General features: G+C 47.0%; 1 protein-coding gene and 1 pseudogene across 1 annotated transcript; one reads left to right on the top strand and one right to left on the bottom strand.

Moving 5' to 3' along the window:
• Positions 1–17,665, bottom strand: part of LOC121534830 — a 39,080-nt pseudogene extending 21,415 nt beyond the window's left edge.
• A 2,571-nt stretch (positions 17,666–20,236) lies between these two features.
• Positions 20,237–21,494, top strand: LOC121534630 (cerebellin-2-like). Its single transcript, XM_041841204.1, has 3 exons — positions 20,237–20,531; positions 20,632–20,751; positions 20,845–21,494. Exons 1-3 carry the CDS (start codon positions 20,283–20,285, stop codon positions 21,040–21,042), a joined length of 567 nt encoding a protein of 188 aa, XP_041697138.1. The 5' UTR covers positions 20,237–20,282; the 3' UTR covers positions 21,043–21,494.
• The last annotated feature ends 689 nt before the right edge of the window (positions 21,495–22,183 follow it).

Here is a 22,183-nt window from a genome sequence, read left to right as displayed (position 1 = left end):
ACTGCAAGCGGCCTTTTATCAGGGGTTGTCGGAGCAACTCAAGGATGAGCTGATCTCCTATCCGGAGCCTAGTGACCTGGACAGTTTGGTCGCTTTGTCTATTCGGGTGGATAACAGAGTTCGAGAGAGAAGGAGGGAGAAGCAATGGGGCCCGTCCAATCAATCAGCTTCTCGGTTCCCAGTCGGGTCAGGAGGTGGACCAGAACGCGTCGATCTTTGTCCACCACACGGGATTAGTGGAGAGGTCCTGCCTCCAGATTCTGAACCCATGCAAGTGGGGCGGCACGGGTTAACCAAGGAGGAGCGCCAACATAGACGTGAGACCAACCGCTGCCTCTACTGTGGTAGTTCGGGACATTACATCTCCACTTGTTCCCAGCGGCCGTCAAACTGCCCGGCTCGCTAAGTTTGGGAGGACTTTTAGCGAGCCGGTTTCAACCTCTCAATAGCCCTGTCAGACCCCGTTTCCCGGCTACCCTCATGAACAGGAATCAGAGTTTAGCGATTAACGCTTTCATCGATTCAGGTGCCGATGGCAGCTTTATTGATGCCGACGTGGTGGAACAGCTGGGGCTTCCCAAGGAGCGACTACCGGAAGCCATTGAAGCTACCACTCTGAACGGCAGTAGTCTGGCACGTATCACGATGAGGACTGAACCGGTTAAGATGCTGTTGTCAGGGAATCATTCTGAGGTTATCTCATTCTTCATTCTGCCTTCTCCCCATGTTCCTCTGGTCCTTGGATAACCCTGGTTGAAGGAACACAATCCCACGTTCGATTGGGTGACTGGCAAGGTAACTAGTTGGAGCATTGATTGCCATGCTAACTGCCTCAAGACTGCCTGTTCCCATTCTGTTCCCAGTCAGGTCATTGAGGCTAACCCCCCAGATTTATCCCTGGTCCCCGAAACATATCACGATTTGGGGGAGGTGTTCAGTAAGCAGAGGGCTCTGTCACTCCCTCCCCACCGACCATATGATTGTGCCATAAACCTGTTCCCTGGAGCTGTCTTTCCCAAGGGACGGTTATACAGCATCTCCCGACCTGAACGTGAAGCTTTGGAGACCTACATAAAGGAGTCCCTAGCTGCTGGTCTCATTCGTTTCTCGTCATCACCCCTGGGGGCAGGATTCTTCTTTGTGAGTAAGAAGGATGGCTCTCTTCGACCTTGTATTGATTATCGGGGGTTGAATGATATCACGGTCAAGAACAAGTATCCCCTGCCCTTGATGAGCTCTGCTTTCGACTCCTTACAGGGTGCTACGGTGTTCACCAAGCTGGACCTACGCAATGCGTATCATCTGGTCCGGATCAGAGAGGGTGACGAGTGGTTGACTGGTTTCAATACACCGATGGGTCATTTCGAGTATCAGGTGATGCCGTTTGGACTGACCAATGCTCCAGCAGTGTTCCAGAGTATGGTGAATGATGTCCTGAGAGATATGATTGGTCTTTTTGTGTTCGTTTACCTGGATGACATTCTTATCTTCTCTAAGGAGCCTTCCAGCCACGTCCAGCATGTCAAGCAGGTTCTGCAGCGATTGTTGGAGAATCGCCTGTTTGTGAAGGCCGAGAAGTGTGAATTCCACGCCCACACTACATCCTTCCTCTGGTACATCATCTCCAGGGGAGAGATTAGGATGGACCAAGAGAAGGTTAGGGCGGTTCTGGATTGGGCCCAGCCCGGTACGAGATTGCAGCTCCAGAGGTTTCTGTGGTTTGCGAATTTCTATCGTAGATTTATCCGTGACTACAGCCGTGTGGCCGCTCCTTTAACTGCCCTGACTTCTAGTACCAGAACCTTCAGTTGGAATCCTGAGGCGGACCGAGCATTTCTGGATTTGAAGAGGCAATTCACCAACGCTCCGATTCTCTCTCAACCTGACACTGCCCGTCAGTTTGTCGTTGAGGTGGATGCGTCTGATGTGGGGGTTGGCGCCATCTTGTCCCAGCGACGCTCCACTGACGGTAAACTCCATCCCTGCGCCTACTACTCTCGTCGTCTTTCGTCTGCGGAGAGGAACTACGATGTGGGTAACCGGGAGCTTCTCGCAGTGAAACTTGCCTTGGAGGAGTGGCGCCACTGGTTGGAGGGGGCGGAGCAACCATTTGTTGTCTGGACTGACCACAAGAATCTTGCTTACGTGCAATCGGCTAAACGTCTCAACTCCCATCAGGCCAGGTGGTCGTTGTTTTTTGGACGCTTAAATTTTTCCTTGACGTTCCGACCGGGGTCTAAGAACGGCAAGGCGGACGCCTTGTCCCGGATGTTCTCCAAGACGGAGGAGAGTGGGGCCAAGACTGAGACGATTCTTCTCCGGAACCTTGTCGTAGGAGCCGTTATGTGGAGGATTGAGGAGGAGGTTATGGCGGCCCTTCGGACGCAGCCCGGCCCCGGTAACGGTCCACCCGGTCGGTTGTTTGTGCCTGAGTCGGTCCGTTCGGCTGTCCTCCAATGGTCCCACGCCAGCAAGATGGCTTGCCACCCTGGCGTGGCTCGGACGATGGCGCTTCTACGCAGACGATTTTGGTGGCCTGCCATGGGAGAAGATACTCGGAGGTTTGTTGCTGCCTGTCCAGTTTGTGCGCATGCACAATAGTGCCAATCGGCCCAGCTCTGGACTTCTTCACCCCCTACCTATCCCCCGGCGACCATGGTCGCATCTGGCCCTGGACTTTGTCACTGGGTTGCCCTCTTCTGAGGGGAACACGGTCATTCTGACTATTGTGGACAGATTCAGCAAGTTCGCCCACTTTGTGCCCATCTCCAAGCTTCCCTCTGCCTCTGAGACGTCCAAGATCCTGGTTAGGGAGGTTTTCAGGGTTCATGGATTGCCCAGTGACATAGTTTCCGACCGTGGTCCTCAGTTCACCTCTGCTGTCTGGAAGTCCTTCTGTTTGGCCATTGGAGCTACAGTCAGTCTCACATCTGGATTTCACCCCCAATCCAATGGACAGGCGGAGAGAGCCAACCAGAAGATGGAATCCACGCTGCTCTGCCTTGTTTCCTCCAACCCCACCTCTTGGGTCTCTCAGTTGCCTTGGGTTGAGTATGCCCACAATACTCTCCCTACTTCTGCCACTGGGATGTCTCCCTTCCAGTGCCTATACGGCTACCAACCCCCCCTGTTTCCTTCTCAGGAGAAGGATCTCTCGGTTCCCTCTGTCCAGGCCCACATTCGTCGTTGCCACCGGACCTGGCATCGGGCCAGAAAGGCCCTCCTTCGAGTTTCTGACCGGTATCAGCTCCAGGCGAATTGTCGCCGTATTCCAGCCCCCGCTTATGCCATCGGAGATAGGGTCTGGTTGGCTACACGGGACCTCCCTCTGCGGACTGAGTCAAGGAAACTGTCGCCGAGGTTCATTGGTCCGTTTGTGGTGGAGAGAGTGATCAATCCGGTTGTGGTTCGACTCAAGTTGCCTAGGACTCTGAGTCCATCCCACCTTCCATGTCTCCTGCCTCAAGCCTGTTCTCCTCAGCCCTCTGTTGCCCCTTCCGCCTCCTCCTCCTCGGATGATCGGAGGAGGTCCTGTCTACACGGTGCGCCGCATCATGGATTCCAGACGGCGGGGCCGGGGTTTCCAGTATCTCGTGAACTGGGAGGGGTATGGTCCTGGGGAGAGGAGTTGGATTCCTCGGCGTCAGATCCTTGATGCTGACCTCCTTCGTGACTTCTACCGCCTCCATCCTGGCGCTCCGGGTAGTCCGCCCGGTGGCGTTCATCGGAGGGGGGGTACTGTCATGAACCCTGCATCCTGAGTCTGTTCCTGCCTGGGTTGCCGTTTTTCTGCTCGGTATCTCCTGTTTTCCCGACGGTTCCTGAACGCACCCTGTCCGGTTGCCGGGCGACGTTGCTAGGCGGGTGATCTCTCGATTACCCGCACCTGCTTCTCATCAGCCTCGGCACACCTGGTCCTGATCATCACCCCTTCTTAAGCTCTGACCTGACATCCATTCCCTGCCGGATCGTTAGCCATTAACAGTATGTTTTGCCAGCGTATCAGCCTCTGAGTACTAGCGTTAGTTTTGTTGTTTTTGCACCTTGTTGACCTGCCTTGTACTTACCTCCGTTTTTTTTCTGTCTACAGTCATTCTCCCGGAACCTTCACCCAACCCCTGCCATGCCATCATTTAATCTGCCACTTCACCTCCACCTACTCATCTCCGCCACCCGCTCCGTCTCCTGGATTATTCTGCATCCTTTTGAATCTGTAAATAAACACTCACCTTCGTTCAACTCAACCTGTCCTGGTCTGCTTCTGGGTTCGGTCTTAGAGTACCGTGACAACAAGAGTCATTTTCTGGTCTCAATCAGACAGAAAATGGCTGTACCATTATACTATTCAGCTTTGTCTAACATGAAACATTTATCAAATGTATTGTTATTGAACTGGTGTGTCATAGTCTTCTTCGCAGCACATTTATTAACAATAACTTTCACAGTGTTACCTGCTTTCTTTCCAGGTGTACCAGACAACCCAAGAGTGATTAGACTTGCAACTACTGCTGTAAAAATCAAAGGGAAGGAATGTTATTTTTTTTTAAACACACAGTAAAACAATTGGCTATGGAAATTGTGTCTGTTCCTAAACCACCAAATAAAATGATGTTCCACAATAGCCAGAAATTACAATTTCGTTTCATAGCATAATTCAGTCACATTTAGCCTACTGTGATGTCACGAGAGGCTACACAGCTTTCAGCGGGATTGCTCAAGTAGTGCAAGGAGACCAGGTTCAACCAAAACAAGGATTTTATTAAAGGTCTTGGGAAACTAACGAAAGTATAACACAATACTGTTCTCTGGTGGCTCTTAAGGGTTAACAGTTCAGGGATGTCTCTTCCACATCCAAAATCATAACTCTCCCTCGCTCAAATAACTTTTCCCCAGTCTTACTGTCTTCCACGTTGCAGCTAGTGGCCAACCCAGCAAAACGTCCTTCCAAATGTCCCACACGTATTTCCACAGGTGCATATATCCAAAGGTGAGTATTTCCCCAAAGGTAAGTATCTCCAAATCCTTATATTCCTCATGGAAGTGGACGTGCAGCACTCTTGTCCTCCAGAGAGCCCAGGTTGGAGACGGTCTCTCTTCACTTCCCAAACCTTCAGCTCATCAGCTCCTGATTGGTTTCAGCTGCGTGGGAAGATTGGCCATAGAGGGTTGGAGTTCCCGACCATACCAGCAGATGGAGCCATAGCTGTCTGGGTTTGCAGCCATCTCAGGGGGATGTAACGTCCCTCCAGGACACAGCCTCTCGTGACATCACACATCCCCCTCCTCGGGACCGACGTCCTCGTCGGGGTAAAGGCAGCGAAGAAGGCATCACGCCGGGAGAGGGCGTCCGCATTGCCGTGGTGCTTGCCAGACTGCTCTCTCTTCAACTCCTCCAACTCTAGGACCAGGGACTCAGCCTCCTGTTGTCTCTCCTTGAGTTTCTTACTGAACGCATCAGCCTTGGTTTTAGCAGAGTTTAGCTTCTGTTGAGCAGCTTTCAGTTCCTTCTCTCTCTCTGCCTCCGCATTCTTCATCTTGTTCTCCAACACCTTGTACTTCTCCTCTGCCTTCTTCTGGACCTCCTTACTACTGCGCAGGGTCTCCTCACACTCCTCGATGGTCCTGCGCAGCCTCTCCAGCTCCTCCTGTTGCTTAGGGAAGGAGCTCTGTTGGAGTTTAGCCTGGAGGATATCTAACTCTTCTGTCTTCATGTCTAACTGTTGCTTTAACAAACGATACCTCTCAGCGGTCCCCTTCAGACCAGACAGTTCTTTGTCCAGATTCTGTAGCTCCGTCTCTGTGTCGGTCTGGGCACCTGCCATCCCTATCAGAGCCCGGGGCGGGAGTGAGTAATTCGGAGGATTGCACCGGAGCCTTCCCAGCCTGAGTCTTGCCTCTCCGTTTCCGAGGTACTCGGGTTATCCTCTCCTGAGACTCTCTCCAGAGTGGGTAAAAGGCTGGGCAGTCTCGTCCAATTAGGACAGGGACGGGGAGGGAATCAACCACCCCCGCCGTCGTGTGTATGGTTCCCCGTGTGCTGGTCATTGTAAGTTCAGTAATGGGGTATTCTCTGGTGTCCCCATGGACACAGGAAACTGGGAGGACTTTCCCCGGGGGTCAGACACGTTGGGCCCACCAAATCCTTACGCACCAGGGTGGCCCGGCTACCAGAATCCAGTAAGGCCTCCACATCATGGTGATTCACAGTTACCGGGCAGGTGGGGGTCGATCTGGGCCGCCATCTACGACTCCCAAGAGCGAGGCAAAACGGTGTGTGGGTGCTGAGCTGGAGGACTCCGCAGTGGGCATAGGTTCATCGGCTGGTTTCCCACACTGCCAGGAGATATGTCCCATCTCCCCACACCGGTAACACTGTCGAAGTTTCCCCCTCCTGGTGTACTCTTCTTGGACCCGCCTGGTTTCTGGCTCCCCCCTGGAGCCGGGATAAGTCCTGACGTGGCTGGGTTCGAGACCTTGGGGTCCTTTGGACGGGTTCTTCCCATTTGTGGTGGGGCCGCACTCCTGGGGGTCTTTTTCGGGAAGCATTCAGCATCTCCGCTGTGGCCTGGTACTTTTCCACAGCTTCCACGGTCAGATCAGCCGTGGTCAAGGCCTGTTGACTGATGAACCGTTTTGCCTCATAAGGCAGGGCGCGTAGGTAACGATCCACCACAACGGCCTCCACCACCGCCGCTGCTGTATTCCTCTGCGGATCCAGCCATTTCCTTGCGATTCGGACAAGTTCATGCATCTGCGCCCGAGGAGGTTGGTCTGGTTGGAAGGTCCAACTGTGAAAGCGCTGGGCCATACCAAACTTTGTGAGTCCATATCTGCTGAGGATCTCAGACTTCAGGGCATCATAGTCAGTAACCTGGTCAGGGCCCAGGTCCCGGACAGCATTCAGCGATTCCCCGGTTAGAAAGGGGGCTAACAGACCAACCCACTGTTGCTTGGGCCAGGCTTCCCTAGTGGCCGTGGCCTCAAATGCATGCAGGTATGCCTCAATGTCATCGGTAGCTCCCATCTTAGATATAAAGTCACTTGCCTTTATTGGGCGGGTATTTTGGACCACCCTCTGTCTCTGCAACTGCAATTCCTCTGCCTTCAGAAGGTTGGCTTTCTTTTGCTCCTCCAAGAGAGCCACGTTTGCTTGCATCTGGGCTTGCTGGCCAGCAACAAGGGCTTTCAATATGTCCTCCATTTCAGTCGGCGGGGAGCCTACGGCCAACTTGGAAAACTGGGTGATCAAACCTTCGGTATCCTCCTCTGACATGCACTATTAACGCTTGAGCGTGCCCGTATTCTCCACCATCTGTGATGTCACGAGAGGCTACACAGCTTTCAGCGGGATTGCTCAAGTAGTGCAAGGAGACCAGGTTCAACCAAAACAAGGATTTTATTAAAGGTCTTGGGAAACTAACGAAAGTATAACACAATACTGTTCTCTGGTGGCTCTTAAGGGTTAACAGTTCAGGGATGTCTCTTCCACATCCAAAATCATAACTCTCCCTCGCTCAAATAACTTTTCCCCAGTCTTACTGTCTTCCACGTTGCAGCTAGTGGCCAACCCAGCAAAACGTCCTTCCAAATGTCCCACACGTATTTCCACAGGTGCATATATCCAAAGGTGAGTATTTCCCCAAAGGTAAGTATCTCCAAATCCTTATATTCCTCATGGAAGTGGACGTGCAGCACTCTTGTCCTCCAGAGAGCCCAGGTTGGAGACGGTCTCTCTTCACTTCCCAAACCTTCAGCTCATCAGCTCCTGATTGGTTTCAGCTGCGTGGGAAGATTGGCCATAGAGGGTTGGAGTTCCCGACCATACCAGCAGATGGAGCCATAGCTGTCTGGGTTTGCAGCCATCTCAGGGGGATGTAACGTCCCTCCAGGACACAGCCTCTCGTGACATCACACTACATAAAATAAAAAAGCGGTGTGTCATTGCTGGAAAGTCCAATGGCAAGCATTAATTTAGTCTTGATGTTGAGCATCTATCTATGCATTTGATGAGATGCAATACAAAATACTGAATTTACCAAGAGGCAACACAAGTTTGTCCACCATGTCTAGCCTACTCCTTGCTGTATTTCCAAAACCAAATGACCGAATCATTATTTTGTGTAATGGGACAATTCAATTATGTATTGGAGGAATCATATCCAAGATATCCTGATTTTATGTCCGCATAAACAACACAGAAATACAAAGGTACCGGAGGAAAAGCAGTCTCAATCCATCTGCTACTGCTGTGACAGTTCTAAACATTCTCCTAAATCCTGATTTCCATCCAAGTGCAGCGATGATAATCCAACCGACCGACAGCAACCTTCAATGAGTAGCCTAGCCATAGTGATATACCATGTGTTCTAAATCTATGAGCCTAGATTTAACAGTTGACAGCGTGACAATTTCCCGCATTAAATCTGCCACATGCCCTATTAGGCCTAGTGCACATCATCATCAGTCCGTGTGGTGTTTATTTCCTTTGGACATTCTGCATAAAAACGTTGTAGACACTAATTCAAGTCACCTTTTCCTCTCAAATATACACGGAGTATACAAAACATTAAGGACAACTGCTTTTTCCATGACATAGACTGACCAGGTGGATCCAGGTGAAGGCTAGGATCCCTTATTGATGTCACTTGTTAAATCCACTTCAATCAGTGTAGATGAAGGGGAGGAGACAGGTTAAAGAGGGATTTTTAAGCCTTGAGACAATTGAGACATGGATTGTGTATGCGTGCCTTGAGACATTTCTTTTTTTAATGAGTTATATTGTATGCTAAAATAAAGGGGGAAATTATGTTATTTTATACTAATACAATTACTCAGAGAAAAAGATTTGAAATAAAATCTCAAATCAAATTAAATTGTATTTGTCACATGTTTCATAGACAACAGGTGTAGACTAACAGTGAAATGCTTACTTAGTGGTCCTTTTCCAACAATGCAAAGTTAAAGATAAAAATAATAGAAATAGTGACACAGTGAATAACAAATAATGTTGCTGTCTAAGTGTCTTGTTTGGTGTCTCTCCATCATATCCTACTCTTCTGTTGCTGTCTCTGTGTCTTGTCTAGTGTCTCTCCATCATATCCTATTATTCTGTTGCTGTCTCTGTGTCTTGTCTGGTGTCTCTCCATCATATCCTACTCTTCTGTTGCTGTCTCTGTGTCTTGTCTAGTGTCTCTCTCCATCATATCCTACTCTTCTGTTGCTGTCTCTGTGTCTTGTCTAGTGTCTCTCTCATGATATCCTACTCGTCTGTTGCTGTCTCTGTGTCTTGTCTGGTGTCTCTCTCCATCATATCCTATTCTTCTGTTGCTGTCTCTGTGTTTTGTCTGGTGTGTCTCTTTAGTTTTGCAATCCAAAATGTGTCTGGGTCACCTAAATCCCGACCAGTTGAGTGCTGCTGTTCTGGCTGCTGCTGTTCTAAGTGCTCCACTAGCCTGCTGTTCTCATCTGTCCTCATCTGTCCTCCACCTTGGCTCATCGGCAAAGTAGCAAGGTAGAGGTGCAACATGTCATTATTTAGTTTTACAGTTACTACCAGGGCAAACATGACAGATAAGAAGTTACATAGCCCCTAGGGTATATGAATATGATTTTTATGATTCATTTAATTTCATCAGTTCTACCAGCTGATGGTAGATTACATAACATTTGAGGACACATAAGGCTGGCCACCTTTTCCCCTCTCTCTCTGGCTGCCCTTCCCCTTCCCTTCTAGTTCAAGTTTGTTTATTTGGCATATACAAAAAGCTTATTTCTCTCAAATGTTGTGCACAAATGTGTTTACGTCTCTGTTAGTGAGCATTTCTCCTTTGCCAAGAAAATCCATCTACCTGACAGGTGTGGTATATCAAGAAGCTGATTGAACAGACTGATCATTACACAGGAGCACCTTGTGCTGGGGACAATAAAAGGCCACTCTAAAACGTGCAGTTTTGTCACACAACACAATGCTACAGATGTCTCAAGTTTTGAGGGAGCGTGCAATTGGCATGCTGACTGCAGGAATGTCCACCAAAGCTGTAGCTGTTGCCAGAGAATTTAATGTTAATTTCTCTACCATAAGCCGCCTCCAACATCAGAATTTGGCAATAAGTCCAACCGTCCTCACAACTGCAGACCATGTGTATGGCATTGTGTGGGCGAGCGGTTTGCTTATGTCAACGTTGTGAACAGAGTGCCCCATGGTGGCGGTGGGGCTATGGTATGGGCAGGCATAAGCTATGGACAACAAACACAATTGCATTTTATCGATGGCAATTTTAATGCACAGAGATACCGTGACGCAGTGATGCCAACTTAACAATTTTGTTGCTAGATTTAGCAACTTTTCAGACTACCCCGGCAACTTCTTTTTCAAACAGCACCTAGCAACAAATTTAGCTACTTTTAAACATTTATTTGGAACTTTTACCAACTTTTGAAAAGTGACTCAAACGCTAAAATGTGCAAAAGTGCATTGTGAGTGACGTCAGCAGCAGGCACTCAGCTCGTGCACAGGCAGCAACAGGCCAGCCAAGCAGCACAACAACCTGGAGAGAGCTGGAGAGAGATGCCTAGCGCACACATCATTATTTGAGTTAAGTTGCTTGTTCAATAAGATAGCATACAGTGGGGAAAAAAAGTATTTAGTCAGCCACCAATTGTGCAAGTTCTCCCACTTAAAAAGATGAGAGAGGCCTGTAATTTTCATCATAGGTACACGTCAACTATGACAGACAAAATGAGAAAAAAAATTCCTGAAAATCACATTGTAGGATTTTTTATGAATTTATTTGCAAATTATGGTGGAAAATAAGTATTTGGTCAATAACAAAAGTTTCTCAATACTTTGTTATATACCCTTTGTTGGCAATGACACAGGTCAAACGTTTTCTGTAAGTCTTCACAAGGTTTTCACACACTGTTGCTGGTATTTTGGCCCATTCCTCCATGCAGATCTCCTCTAGAGCAGTGATGTTTTGGGGCTGTCGTTGGGCAACACAGACTTTCAACTCCCTCCAAAGATTTTCTATGGGGTTGAGATCTGGAGACTGGCTAGGCCACTCCAGGACCTTGAAATGCTTCTTACGAAGCCACTCCTTCGTTGCCCGGGCGGTGTGTTTGGGATCATTGTCATGCTGAAAGACCCAGCCACGTTTCATCTTCAATGCCCTTGCTGATGGAAGGAGGTTTTCACTCAAAATCTCACGATACATGGCCCCATTCATTCTTTCCTTTACATGGATCAGTCGTCCTGGTCCCTTTGCAGAAAAACAGCCCCAAAGCATGATGTTTCCACCCCCATGCTTCACAGTAGGTATGGTGTTCTTTGGATGCAACTCAGCATTCTTTGTCCTCCAAACACAACGAGTTGAGTTTTTACCAAAAAGTTCTATTTTGGTTTCATCTGACCATATGACATTCTCCCAATCCTCTTCTGGATCATCCAAATGCACTCTAGCAAACTTCAGACGGGCCTGGACACGTACTGGCTTAAGCAGGGGCACACGTCTGGCACTGCGGGATTTGAGTCCCTGGCGGCGTAGTGTGTTACTGATGGTAGGCTTTGTTACTTTGGTCCCAGCTCTCTGCAGGTCATTCACTAGGTCCCCCCGTGTGGCTCTGGGATTTTTGCTCACTGTTCTTGTGATAATTTTGACCCCACGGGGTGAGATCTTGCGTGGAGCCCCAGATCGAGGGAGATTATCAGTGGTCTTGTATGTCTTCCATTTCCTAATAATTGCTCCCACAGTTGATTTCTTCAAACCAAGCTGCTTATCTATTGCAGGTTCAGTCTTCCCAGCCTGGTGCAGGTCTACAATTTTGTTTCTGGTGTCCTTTGACAGCTCTTTGGTCTTGGCCATAGTGGAGTTTGGAGTGTGACTGTTTGAGGTTGTGGACAGGTGTCTTTTATACTGATAACAAGTTCAAACAGGTGCCATTAATACAGGTAACGAGTGGAGGACAGAGGAGCCTCTTAAAGAAGAAGTTACAGGTCTGTGAGAGCCAGAAATCTTGCTTGTTTGTAGGTGACCAAATACTTATTTTCCACCATCATTTGCAAATAAATTCATAAAAAATCCTACAATGTGATTTTCTGGATTTTTTTTCCTCAATTTGTCTGTCATAGTTGACGTGTACCTATGATGAAAATTACAGGCCTCTCTCATCTTTTTAAGTGGGTGAACTTGCACAATTGGTGGATGACTAAATACTTTTTTCCCCCACTGTATATACCTAATCAGTTAGGTAGCATGTTAGCTAACTACCAATACACTGCTTAAAACTATAATTGTTCAGAATGTGTAGGTTTACTAGTTAATAAGAAAATAAATCAAATGTAATTGTTCAATCATGTGTAATGTATAATTGTTCAATAATTCAATGTGTTGTGTTTTAAAAATAAAAATATCTGATCATATAAAATGTGTTGTGTTTATATTACTTTTACAAACAAAAACGTGATAATGAACAAACAAATCTAAACTAACAAATGTGAAATCATATTTGTCCCGAGATGGCCAGTCAATTTGAGTAAAGTTATTGTGTATTCTACGTAATGACGCAGTTTTACGTTATTACATAATGACGTCATCACGCAATGACATCACAACGTCATTTACCAACTTTTAGCAACAAATTGACCTGCCTCTAGCAACTTCCCCTGAAAATGTGTTGGCAACACTGCTGTGATGAGATCCTGAGGCCCATTGTCGTGCCATTCATCCGCCGCCATCTCCTCATGTTTCATCATGATAATGCACGGCCCCATGTCGCAAGGATCTGTACACAATTCCTGGCAGCTGAAAATGTCCCAGTTCTTCCATTGCCTGTATACTCACCAGACATGTCACCCATTGAGCATGTTTGGGATGCTCTGGATTGACATGTATGACAGCGTGTTCCAGTTCTCACCAATATCCAACAACTTCACACAACCATTGAAGAGGAGTGGGACAACATTCCACAGGCCACAACCAACAACCTAATAAATTCTATGCGAAGGAGATGTGTCGAGCTGCATGAGGCAAATGATGGTCACACCAGATGGTTTTCTGATCCACGCCCCTAATTGTTTTTAAAGGTATCTGTGACCAACAGACGCTTATCTGTATTCCCAGTCGTGAAATTCATAGATTAGGGCCTAATTTATTTATTTCAATTGACTGATTTTCTTATATGAACTGTAACTCGTTAAAATCTTTGAAATTGTTGCATGTTGCGTTTATATTTTTGTTCAGTATAGTATTCTCACTGTTCCAGACCAAAGAGAAATCAACTCCCTTGATATTCTGCAGAAGGGAGACAAATCTGACAATACAGATTGTTTTTATGGCTTTCTTCAGGAAAACAAATGGGTGTTAACTTTTTCACACTCAGACAGAATAGTAGAATCTGAATCCATGATGACACAAAGGAAATCAGACAGTCACTGATTGTGTCCATTCCCTAAACACACACCACTCACATTATAATAGTAATGCCACTTTCTTACAATGAGACATGCTTAACTTCATGATGAAAGTGTATGGATGTCGAATGTTGAACAAGGTTTATAATTCTCTGCGAATGTTTTGAACCCTAAAAGTGCCAACATAATTTTCTTTGCTTAAAAGCGCCAACTGGGGTCATTTCTGACCCCAGATTGGTAATGATCACAAAAAGACACTGTCTGTCAAGCAGTAACACATTTTACTTTATTAACCTTTTGTAAAACAAGTAAATGTTTGAAATTCCCCAAAATAAGCATATTTTTGTATCTCATCACACATTTATTGTCAAATTTGATGTCTCAAACATAGATGTTTTTGTTTTTCATGTTTTTAATAGATATTTGGATCAATTTCATTCATAGCCAATTGTTATGAAAATGTTTCTGTTAATCATTCAAAGTGTTGTGTTTCTGTGATACTCAGAGGCTGAGAACTTGGCGATTGAGCTAATCTGACATACCGGTACGACCTAAGATGGCTAGCGATATGGGCGATATAAGCGATATGAGCACCGGTGCCATCAGACTTTTAGCTGTAACTTTGGAACGCTATGGCTGATCAACTCAGTTCCAAACTCTCTACTTGGTATAGAGACATTGACTGGAAGCTAATAGGTATTTGTATATATATATATATATTTTTTACTATAATGGGAACAAATCAGGGATAGCTCCATAGCTATATATTTCCAGGGTACATACAGTGCCTTCATAAAGTAATCATACCCCTTAATTTTGTTGTGTTAGAGCCTGAATTCAAAATGGATTAAATATGATTTGTTTCTCACCCATCTACACACAATACCCCATAATGACAAAGTGAAAACATGTTTTTAGAAATGTTTGCAAATGTGTTGAAAATTAAATACAGAAATATATTTTACATAAGTATTCACACCCCTGAGTCAATACATGTTAGAATCACATTTGGCAGCGATTACAGCTGTGAGTCTTGCTGGGTAAGTCTCTAAGAGCTTTGCACACATGGATTGTACAATATTTGCACATTATTCTTTTTAAATTGTTCAAGTTCTGTCAAATTGGTTGTTGATCATTGCTAGACAACACTTTTCAAGTCTTGCCATAGATTTCCAAGCAGATTTAAGGCAAAACTGTAACTCGACCACTCAGGAACATTCACTGTTTTCTTGGTAAGCAACTCCAGTGGTTTAGGTTATTGTCCTGCTAAAAGGTGAATTCATCTCACAGTGTCTGGTTGAAAGCAGACTGAACCAGGTTTTCCTGTAGGATTTTGCCTGTGCTTAGCTTCATTGCGTTTCTTTTTTATCCTGAAAAACTCCCTAGTCTTTAACAATTACAAGCATACCCATAACATGATGCATCCACCACTAAGCTTGAAAATATGGAGAGTGGTACTCAGTAATGTCTTGTATTGCATTTGCCCCAAACATAGCACTTCTTATTCAGGACAAAAGGTTAATTGCTTAGCAAAATTTTTTGCAATATTACTTTAGTGCCTTTTTGCAAACAGGATGCATGTTTTGGAATATCTTTATTCTGTACAGGCTTCAATTTTTTCACTCTGTCATTTAGGTTAGTATTGTGGAGTAACTACAATGTTGTTGATCCATTTCTCAGTTTTCCCCTATCACAGCCATTCAAATCTGTAACTGTTTTAAGGTCACCATTGGCCTCATGGTGAAATCCCTGAGCGGTTTCCTTCCTCTCCGGCAATTGAGTTAGGAAGGACCCATGTATCTTTGTAGTGTCTGGGTGTATTACACCATCCAAAGTGTAATTAATAACTTCACCATGCTCAAAGGGATACTCAATGTCTGATTTTGTATTTTTACCCATCTACCAATAGGTGCCCTTCTTTGCGAGGCATTATAAAACCTCCCTGGTCTTTGTGGTTGAATCTGTGTTTGAAATTCACTGCTCGACTGAGGGACCTTACAGATAATTGCCACACCCTGATCTGTTTCACCTGTCTTTGTGATTGTCTCCACCCCCCTCCAGGTGTCACCCATCTTCCCCATTATCCCCAGTGTATTTATACCTGTGTTCTCTGTTTGTCTGTTGCCAGTTCGTTTTGTTTCGTCAAGCCTACCAGCGGGTTTCCCCTTGCTCCTGTCGTTTTCAAGTTCCTGTTTTGACCATTCTGCCTGCCCTGACCCTGACCCTGACCCTGACCCTGACCCTGAGACTGCCTGCCATTCTGTACCTTTTGGACTCTGATTTGGATTACTGACCTCTGCCTGCCCTTGACCTGTCGTTTGCCTGCCACCTGTTTTTGTAATAAACTTTTGTTACTTCGACACTGTCTGCATCTGGGTCTTCTCCTGAAACATGATAATAATTGTATGTGTTGGGTACAGAGATGAGGTAGTCATACAAAAATCATGTTTTCACTATTATTGCACACAGAGTCCATGCAATTTATTATGTGACTTTTTAAGCACATTGTTACTCCAGAACTTATTTAGGCTTGCCATAGCAAAGGGGTCGAATACTTATTGACTCAAGGCATTTCAGCTTTTCATTTTTTATTAATTGGTAAACAATTCTAAAAACATAATTCCACTAGGCCAGTGACACAATCTCAATTTAATCCATTTTAAATTCAGGCTGTAACACAACAAAATGTGGAAAAAGTCAAGGGGTGTGAATACTTTATGAAGACACTGTACATCTACCCAATTTAGTGGTTTTATCACAAAGTTTACCATTGAGTCCACATTTTCATCTTATCCACGCACCACTAGTATAGAAAATAGTGTTTTTCATTCCTCCATATTAACACATGTTTAATCTTTTTTGTTGTTGTTGTTGGTAACTAGTTGCTTGACAATGTCCTAAAATTTCAGAAGGACAAAAAAGGATTTTGAAATTGTCCTTTTGTAACCCTTGGTCAAAATTGACTCCTTTTGGCACTTTTAGGGTTAAGGCATTATGTAACTAATAAGAAGGCTGTCACGCCCTGACCTATAGAACTCTAGTTTGTTGAGTCAGGGTGTGGAAATCTATGTTAGATATTCTATGTTTATGTTCTAGTTTTCTATTTCTATGTCTGGCCAGGTATGATTCCCAATCAGAGGCAGCTGTCGCTCATTGTCTCTGATTGGGGATCATACTTAGGTATCCTATTGCTTACTGTGTATTGTGGGATCTTGTTCCTGTGAGGCTGGTATGTGTATAGCCCTTTGGACTTCACGTTACTTTGTTTCTTGTTTTGTTGAATGTTTATTTAGTTAATAAACATGTACGCTTTTCACGCTGCACCTTGGTCCGACCCGTCTCTCAACGTTCGAGACAGAAGATCCCACCACGAAAGGACCAAGCAGCGTGCCGAGGCGGAGCGAATAGCTTTGTCACAGGTGGTCATGGGAGGAGATATTCACCTGGGCGAAGGTACAGGCCCTGGCAAGAGAGGATCAACGACAACGCCAACAGGACCAATCGCTGAGGAAGCCCGAGAAGCAACCCCTAGAGGGGTGGTCGGGGATCGAGAGAGAAGAGCCCCGACCACTGCACCCGGTGGGGTTCCAGTTGGAGTCCCTACGACCATGGGAACAGGAATGGGAACAGTTTTACACTGAGGATGACGACGACGATGAGTTTCTGTTCCCTAACTCGTGGGGGCTCCCGGAGGAGTCCTCACTGGAGGAGGATTGGGCGCAGAGAGAGAAGGACTGGAACAGTCGTACATCTCCAACGCCAGTTTCCAGCCTGGTACGCCCCGTGCCTGCTCCTCGCACCAAGTCAGTGGTGCGTGTTCCCAGTCCGGCACGGCCCGTTCCAGGACAGAAACACGCACCTAAAATGGAGTCAGCAGGTATAGTCGGTCCGTCCGGATCTTTGGAGGAATGTATCCAACGGCAGGCGAGCAGGATCCAGGCTCTCGGCAGCGCAATGGAGCGTGTGGTGAGTACATTGGAGCGATGGGAGAGAGGTGGCGTTTCTACACCTCACCCGACCTCCAGCGACGGTCCCCTGCAGGGAGCACTTTAGGGTGTCGGTGCCCAGTCTGGGGCCGGCAACCAGCCCAACTACAGGGTTGGAAACCACCTCTGCGTCGGTGCCCAGGGTGGGCACGACGTACAGCCCCGTTTTGGAGCAGGAGCTCCTAAACGTGTCGGTGCCCAGTCTGGGGCCGGCAACCAGTCCTACTACAGGGCTGGAATTTTCCTCTGCGTCGGTGCCCAGGCTGGGCATGGCGTTTAGTCCTGCTCCAGAGATGGGGATGGATACGGGTCCGGAAAGTTTGCTCCACTCCAGAGCCAGAGCAGACCGTTCCACCGGGGTCCAGTTCCGCCCTGGTCAGCTGCTCCACTCCGGAGTCAGAGCAGTCCGCTCCACCGGTGCCCAGTCCAGCTCCGGTCAGCGGTTCCACTCCGGAGTCAGAGCAGTCTGCTCCACCAGTGCCTAGTCCAGCTCCGGTCAGCGGATCCACTCCGGAGCCAGAGCAATCCGGTGCCTGATCCAGCTCCGGTCAGCGGCTCCATTCCGGAGCCAGAGTAGTCCGCTCCACCGGTGCTCAGTCCCACTCCGGTCACCGGCTCCACTCCGGAGCCAGAGCAGTCCGCTCCACCGGTGCCCAATCCAGCTCCGGTCAGCTTCTCCACTCCAGAGCCAGAGCAGTCCGCTCCACCGGTGCCCAGTCCAGCTCCGGTCAGCGGCTCCACTCCGGAGCCAGAGCAGTCCGCTCCACCGGTGCGTAGTCCAGCTCCGGTCAGCGGATCCATTCCGGAGCCAGAGCAGTCCACTCCACCGGGGTCCAGTTCAGCTCCGGGTCAGCGGCTCCACTTCAGACCCAGAAGTCAGCCCCTCTCCAGGGTCGGGGCCTCCCACACCAGGGTCCAGACAGGGCTTGGTGCATCGCGGGAGGATTGCCGATCCAGGCCCAGGCGTCAGCCCCTCTCCAGGTTCGGGGTCTCCCACACCAGGGTCCAGACAGGGCTTGGTGCATCGTCGGAGGAAGGAGAGGGGAAGCATCGTGCCGAGGTCCAGACAAGACCAGGGGCGCAACGGGGAGGCAGAGAGGGAGAGGTCGTCACGCCCGGAGCCGGATCCGCCTCCGAGGCTGAAAGCCCACCCAGACCCTCCCCTGTCATGTCAGGTTTGTGCGGCCGGAGTCCGCACCTTTGGGGTGGGGGGGGGGATGTACTGTCACGCCCTGACCTATAGAACTCTAGTTTGTTGAGTCAGGGTGTGGAAATCTATGTTAGATATTCTATGTTTACGTTCTAGTTTTCTATTTCTATGTCTGGCTCGTTGTCTCTGATTGGGGATCATACTTAGGTAGCCTATTGCTTACTGTGTATTGTGGGATCTTGTTCCTGTGAGGCTGGTATGTGTATAGCCCTTTGGACTTCACGTTACGTTGTTTCTTGTTTTGTTGAATGTTTATTTAGTTAATAAACATGTACGCTTTTCACGCTGCACCTTGGTCCGACCCGTCTCTCAACGTTTGTGACAAAGGCATAATACCGTATAGTCTATCCAATCTGAGACCACATGCGTGCACAGTCTATCCAATCTGAGACCACATGCGTGCACAGTCTAGCCAATCTGAGACCACATGCGTGCACAGTCTAGCCAATCTGAGACCACTGCCTGCACAGTCTAGCCAATCTGAGACCACTGCCTGCACAGTCTAGCCAATCTGAGATCACTGCCTGCACAGTCTATCCAATCTGAGACCTCTGCCTGCACAGTCTAGCCAATCTGAGACCACTGCCTGCACAGTCTAGCCAATCTGAGACCACTGCCTGCACAGTCTATCCAATCTTAGACCACTGCCTGCACACTAAGTATCAAATCTGTAATTACATAATATTATCTGCATGGAGTCACACGCAATTGCTCCATGCTTGGAATATCAGGGCAAGTGTGGTGTGTGTGTGTATCTTTCAGGAGTCCCTCCACTCTCCCCACTAAACAATCATTCTGATGTACTGTAACTTTGTCTACAAAACATAGTATTTTGACCAATTTACATGATTATTATGGAGCTAATCCAAAACCAGAAATTAAAGTCTTTATCTTGTAGCTTTAATAGACTTCAGAGATTTGAGAAGAAACAAAGTTATCGTCAGACATGCCATCTGTTTCAATATGGTAAGCAATAATTTCAAGAATAAAAAGTAGGTAATATTGAGGAGTCGGGCGCAGGAGGTAAAATACCGAAGTCCAGAGTTTATTCCGTTTACATAAATCAAACGCCCCAAGCGTCAAACGAAACTATTACAAGGGAAAACATCCACCTTGGCATAAACACAGTGAATAGTAGCTCAATCGCGCTACACGCTCTCACAACAAACAATCACTCACAAAGACAAGGGGAACAGAGGGAACACTTATACACATACTAATTAGGGGAATGAGCACCAGGTGTGTGTGATTGACAAGACATGACAAGTGGAGTGATGAGAATGGGATCGGCAGTAGCTAGTACTCCGGTGACGACGAACGGCGAAGCCTGCCCGAACCAGGAGGGTGCACAGCCTCGGCGGAAGCCGTGACAGAGAACAGACTAGTACTATCATATACTTTCAACTCTCCTCTTTTATATAGACAGATACAGGCGGGCCTACATGTTCGTGTTGCATTTGCCAGCCACTTGATGGTGCAAGTGTAACTCATATCACAGCCTTGACACTGCACTATGCATACTGTGTGTGTGAGTGTGCGTATGTGAGTGTGTGTGAGTAAGGAGAGAGAGAGAGAGAGAGAGAGAGAGAGAGAGAGAGGAGGGGGGGTGAAGGGGGACTGATTGCCTGAGAGCAGAGCAGTCGCACCCCATAAACGGTGTAACAGTCGATCTTGTGCCATGCTGCCGTTGGTCCTCCTAGGATTTGGCGTTGCCTTTTCGTTGGGACAGAATGACACGGAGCCTCTTGTTTTGGAGGGAAAGTGTCTGGTGGTTTGTGACGCAAACCCATCTGCAGAGGGAGCGCTGACCTCCTCCGGGATATCTGTCCGGGCAGGCGGTGCTAAAGTGGCTTTCTCTGCGCTCAGGGGAACCAACCATGAACCTTCTGATATGAGCAATACGTCTCTGACCATCTACTTTGATCAGGTCAGGGATTAATTGTTTATTTTATTCTTAGTTTTTTCAAATTAGCATAATCTTCATAATGTACATGTTTGTACTATTTGGGATTTATTTTCTCTTGCAGGTATTAGTAAACATTGGCAACCATTTTGATCTGCAAGCAAGTGTATTTCAAGCACCAAGAAGAGGCATTTACAGTTTCAGCTTCCATGTGGTGAAGGTTTACAACCGGCAGACTATACAGGTGAGTGCAAAGAGAGGTCTTAATTAAGTTGAGACGCCAATTGTGAACTTGTTTTTGTTGTGTATCACATATCCGTTGCATTGCATTCTGCAGGTGAACTTGATGCACAACGAGTATCCTATCATATCAGCTTTCGCCGGGGACCAGGATGTCACTCGAGAGGCTGCGAGCAATTCAGTTCTTCTGCACCTGGAACGGGAGGACAAACTATACTTGAAGCTTGAGCGGGGAAATCTAATGGGTGGATGGAGGTACTCAACGTTTTCTGGATTCCTGGTGTTTCCACTCTAATCACAAGTCTCAAATAAAGTGACTATTTCTTATTTTATTCAAGGATGTTGGCCACCCTTCTTTGGACTTTAATTATGAAGAAATGTATAACCGACTGTGAGATAAAGTAGGCTATTTTGGTAATTTATGACAAAATTATTCAGTGCTATGAGGTTGGGATTTGTATTGCTGAATGTGACTGATTGTTGGTATAATATGATATAAATTGCGAAGAGTAGCCTGTTCAAGCGAATGTCAGTTGCACCGATTCAGTCGCTATCCATGGACCTGACAACGGAGACGAAGATATAATCGGTAGCTGTCTGTGGTGCTGAAGCATCGAGCCAACAGGTGGCAATTGAATGTTGGCTCTAGTGCCAACGTTGTTGCAGTAGTGTAATTGAAATAGTGTAATAATTTAAAAAAACATATACTGCACATTGATATTATGTACTGGACAGTTTAACCTCTAAATAAAGACAACTGACTAGAACCTGTGTGTGTGTGTTAGAGAGAGAGGGAGTACATAGAGTTTTCATTACACCTATCTATACACTCTTATAAAAAAAGGTGATATCTAGAACCTAAAATGGTTCTTCAGCTGTCCCCATAGGAGAACCATTTGAAGAACCCTTTTTAGTTCCAGGTAGAACCCTTCTTTGGTTCCATGTAAAACCCTTTCCACAGATGGTTCTACATGGAACCCAAAAGGGTTCTACCTGGAACCAAAAAGGGTTCTCCTATGGGGACAGCCAAATAACCCTTTTTTTCTAAGAGTGTATTAATATGACACATGTATCATTTACCTTGACATTATAATCTCTCTCTCTCTCTCTCTCTCTCTCTCTCTCTCTCTCTCTCTCTCTCTCTCTTCTCTCTCTCTCTCTCTCTCTCTCTCTCTCTCTCTCTCTCTCTCTCTCTCTCTCTCTCTCTCTCTCTCTCTCTCTCTCTCTCTCTCTCTCTCTCTCTCTCTCTCTCTCTCTCTCTCTCTCTCTCTCGCACTCTCGCACTCTCTCTCTGTCTACGCCAGCAGCAGTCACGTCTGGTGAGCATGCACCCGTGCCTTCAGAATAAAGTACTCAGATGGTGAAAAGCACCAATTCAACAGCTCCTCAGCGTGACACCATGGCTGTAGCCTTTTGATGTCTGTCCTCTGCCTCTG

The sequence above is a fragment of the Coregonus clupeaformis genome, chromosome 21 (genome assembly GCF_020615455.1).
Source record: "Coregonus clupeaformis isolate EN_2021a chromosome 21, ASM2061545v1, whole genome shotgun sequence".
Lineage (NCBI taxonomy): Eukaryota > Metazoa > Chordata > Actinopteri > Salmoniformes > Salmonidae > Coregonus > Coregonus clupeaformis.
The sequence above is the reverse complement of the archived record's forward strand: the minus strand, read 5'-3'. Positions and strand labels throughout refer to the sequence as shown.

Excerpts from the sequence above, each read along its gene's own strand:
- LOC121534630 (XM_041841204.1), top strand. The coding sequence starts at position 20,283 with ATGCTGCCGTTGGTCCTCCTAGGATTTGGCGTTGCCTTTTCGTTGGGA. Across the intron at positions 20,532-20,631 it reads TGACCATCTACTTTGATCAG|GTATTAGTAAACATTGGCAA; the intron begins GTCAGGGATTAA and ends TTTCTCTTGCAG. Across the intron at positions 20,752-20,844 it reads ACAACCGGCAGACTATACAG|GTGAACTTGATGCACAACGA; the intron begins GTGAGTGCAAAG and ends TGCATTCTGCAG.